The sequence below is a fragment of the Cariama cristata genome, unplaced genomic scaffold (assembly GCF_000690535.1).
Source record: "Cariama cristata isolate BGI_N322 unplaced genomic scaffold, ASM69053v1 scaffold24136, whole genome shotgun sequence".
NCBI lineage: Eukaryota > Metazoa > Chordata > Aves > Cariamiformes > Cariamidae > Cariama > Cariama cristata.
In genome coordinates, this window is record NW_009621896.1 from 10,080 (window position 1) to 13,930 (window position 3,851).

At 53.2% G+C, this 3,851-nt stretch overlaps 1 protein-coding gene across 1 annotated transcript; it reads right to left on the minus strand.

Annotated features, from left to right (window-relative positions):
- Window positions 1–3,653, minus strand: LOC104163229 (embryonic pepsinogen-like; the record flags this gene model as incomplete). The annotated part of the gene is made up of 9 exons (XM_009702154.1): window positions 1–138; window positions 334–432; window positions 675–819; window positions 1,318–1,431; window positions 1,884–2,083; window positions 2,468–2,586; window positions 3,067–3,184; window positions 3,350–3,414; window positions 3,496–3,653. Coding segments are annotated over 9 exons (1,156 nt in total), but the record flags the coding sequence as incomplete, so codon positions are not given.
- Between the last annotated feature and the right edge of the window lie 198 nt (window positions 3,654–3,851).

Sequence of the window (3,851 nt, forward strand, 5' to 3'; positions counted from 1 at the left end):
CTAAATGGCCTTGGCCAGTCCAATGCGGTTGTTGGCCCGGTCAAAGACGCTGTAGTACACCCTGATGAAGACATCTCCCAAGATCCAGAGGTCCCCAGAGGTGTTTTGGAAGCTGCTGATGCAAGGTCCTTGGTCGTTCTACGTTCCAGCAAGAAAAAGCAAATGAGGGAAATGTGGGGTAGTATCTTTTCTTGTATTGCTCTGGAGGTCCACGGCCATCCATCTCCTGTCTCCCATGGAAATGGGAGAAGCCAAGGTGACCAAAGCCATTGGAGAAAGTAGAAGGACCTTGAGAGAGACTCCTGAAACCAGGACCACCTGATTGCCCCTTACCTGCTCAGTGTAAGCCAAGGCGGACACAGGATACCGAACCCCATCGATGACAAAGATGACATCAGGCATGGCAGAAACGGAGCTGCAGTTGACGTTGTACTGCAGAGGAAAGCGGCTCTTAGGCAAGAAGCAACGTGCTCCCGGGGCGAGGAGGGAAGGGGTTTGATTTCGGTGGTAAAAACTACAGACTGGGGGTGTCTCGTGGTGATGTCTAGGGGAGGAATCGGAGCAGCAGGGCTGGTTTGCCTTGAGCGGAGATGCGGTTTCCTGGTGCATGGAAGCAGGTTGGTGCCAGGGTGCCTCCAGGGTGATCTCCAAGAGCAAGCCTTGGGTGCTCTTACCTCTCCGTACGTGTCCTGCATGACCCCAACTGCTCTCTGGATGTTCCTAATGTCGGAGGGTGGCCCAGCCATGAGGGAAGTGCCCGTGTCGATGATGGCTTGGCAGCCACCACTGCATGCTATCTCCTGGCTGTTCACCATGATGCTGGGGGGACAGACAAAGCACGGGGACGTTAAATAACCAGCTGGATCTTAGTAATGTTTTTGAACTTCTTTTATAAGAGTTAAAGCTGGGAAACCCAAAGTGCTGCCCTTGAGCCTTTTGCTTCTCGGCGTTCACAATGCCACCCGTTATCACAACCCTTATTGCACACATGGGCACTGAACACAAACCAGCAGCTGGGACCCAACCGAGCCCAACAAAGTAGGTTTTGGACCATAATTTTGCTCTACTCGTCACCAGAGACATCCCCAAAAGCACAGGCTTTGTGCAGAGAAGACCTAGGCTATGTCCCAGGCACAAAACATCCCCATTTTGGGTGGCAATTACCAAAGTACTATGGATTTTGGCCCCTTAACCTTCTGCATCCCTCAGCCATGGGGTGTTAGATGCCAGTGGAAAGCCTCTAATGTTGATGAGTCCAAGGTCTTTTTAGAAACGATGGTTAGAAATGAACATAGACCAGCAGAGCTGGTTTGTTACCTGTCCATGGAGATCTGCCAGTAATCTTGGTAAGAGACAGAGATCCAGTTGATGGAGCCAGTGAAATAAGACTCATCGATTCCCCCGAAGATGACCACACTCCCTGTTGTCTCACTGGATGATGGAGAAAAGAAAGACAGGGGTGGGTTTGCTACATGGCTTCAGTGCAGGTAGCTTAAAACACCAGGGCTGAGTCCCCCGCGGGGTGAGATGCTGCTTGTGATGCCACGGTCGCATCCGCTCCCCTCCTCATTGTTGAGCATCAGCGAGGCCATGGTACAACAGCAGTGTGTGCCAAGTCCTCTGGACCCGGAAAAAGGGAAAAAGGGAGCCATGATGGAATCATGTGGCTGGAAACTAAAAAGGTTTCCCCGCAAGCCATAAGCTCCCTGGTGAGTCTGGTGACCACCTCCTCGGAGCCCCCCCAGCCTTTCCATGTCATGACACAGAGACAACAGCCGGCAGGCAGCGGTGACAGTGGAGGAGTTGGAGTCACCAGCAAATGCAACGATCTGCACGAGATGCATCTGTAACCTTCCCCAGCCCTTGAGATCCTCATGGCTTACCGGGACAGATAGATGGAAAAGAGGTTCTCCTCCAGCAAGCTTTCATTCACCAAGTTATCCAACACCGGTGTGATCCCATCAGCAGCCAGATTTGGGTAGCCCAAGCCCAGGATCCCATCAAATTTGACATAGAGAAAGAATTGGCCAGGCTCGGTGGTGCTCAAGCCGAAGAGCTGGTTGGTGTCCACCAGAGATGCAACCTAGGGACAGGGAGGATGCTGTAAGATTTGGATCAGGCACTGCAATCATAGAATCATTATGGTTGGAAGAGACCTCAAAGATCATCAAGTCCAACAGTACACCTGATGCCACCCTGTCCACTAAACCATGTCTTGAAGTGCCACATCTAAACGTTTTTTGAACACCTCCAGCGATGGGGACTCCACCACCTCCCTGGGGAGCCCATTCCAATGCCTAACGACTCTGACAGTGAAGAAGTTCTTTCTAATGTCGAGCCTGAACCTCCCCTGGTGCAACTTGAGACCTCTTGTCCTATCTTAATTATTGCTTATTAAGCAATATTGATGTTAATCAGGTGGAGAAGGCACAAAGGACCCCACTGGAAATGCCATCGTGACACTCACGGTGACGGTGTCGGAGCCCACGATGCCCTCCATGTTGCCGGTGCCATACTGAATAGACAGGTTCTGCCCTGTGCTTTTGTAGGTGGAGGACTGCGATGGGTTAAACATCTGATGGTTTTCTAGGAGGTAAGTGGGAAAATCAGAACTGAAGATTTTCAGCAAGGCTGAGCTGTAAGGGAAGCGTGGGAGGAGGAACCCTGCTGAATTGCTGTTTAGAGCTACCATTTGTTATCCCACTTTCAAGAACAATTTAGCTGTGAGCATTTGCTGTACACCCCTGCCCCTTCTCCAGCAACCAGGGATCTGCAGGAAATCCCATCACCCCCTTTGAACAGATGGGGAAACTGAGGCACTGAGCACTAAGCATCTCACCCTGCGGAGTACACCACTGAGTAGGTCCTACACCCCAAATACTCATCTCTCCAGTGCATTTCACAGATGCTACGGACCCAACACCACAAGATCTGCTCGTTGCACTGGCTGCGTGGGCCCCGGTCCCCTGGCGATGTCACCTCAATCTTTAGGCTCCATCCTGCAGTTATAAGCCCAGGACGTGCTGCTAGACCCAGCTTTGCTGAGCCCTGCCTGCCCCTACTTACGGCAAGCCAGGCTGGTGCAGGAGATGGAGGGAACCCAGAGGTTGGAGGAGCCAGTGTCGAAGACCACGGTGAAGTCCTGCGGTGGGGTGCCGATGGAGATGGTCCCGTAGTACTCCACCTGTGGGGCAGCAGGACCAAGGGTTGCTTTTAAGGCACGAAATCAAACCTGGAGCTTCCCCAGGCTTTCAGCCTTCATGGTCCCCTTCTTCATGGGGACACCCTGCTTCTAGCAGAGCTGCTGAGGGGACATTGCAGTGTCCTGGCTCTGTCCAGGGCCACCAACATGGGCAGGAAGGGGCAAGGGATGTGAGCTGAAGGTTTTGGGGTAAAAGGATTCAGGTTTGGTTCCTGCAGAGCACAGACGTGGGGATGGGGGTCCCACAAACCACCCTGGGGCTGCACCGTGGGGGGCACAAAGCCAACACTCACGTCGAGGGAGCAGGGGCTGGTTGGCCACTCCGGTCCCGTTGGGAAAAGCATGCGGGAATTTGGTGCCGATGTCGTAGCGGTGATGCTGGAAGAAGCGGCGCAACAAACCCTTCTCCCTGAGGACCTCTCTCGGCTTCTTCCCCCTTTCCAAGGGCAGCCTGGTGCAAGCACCACGGTAAAAATAAGAGTTAGAGAGGATTTTGCTGCCCGTAGCTCCTGCAAGCAGCATTTGACACCTTGAATATTCGCGCTGATCCCACAGCAGATGCACGGCGAACTCCCCCAAAACACCGAGTCAGGGGGAGTTCTGCAAAACCCCAAAGCACCTCTAGAAACCAGGCTCCCCCCGTGCCCAC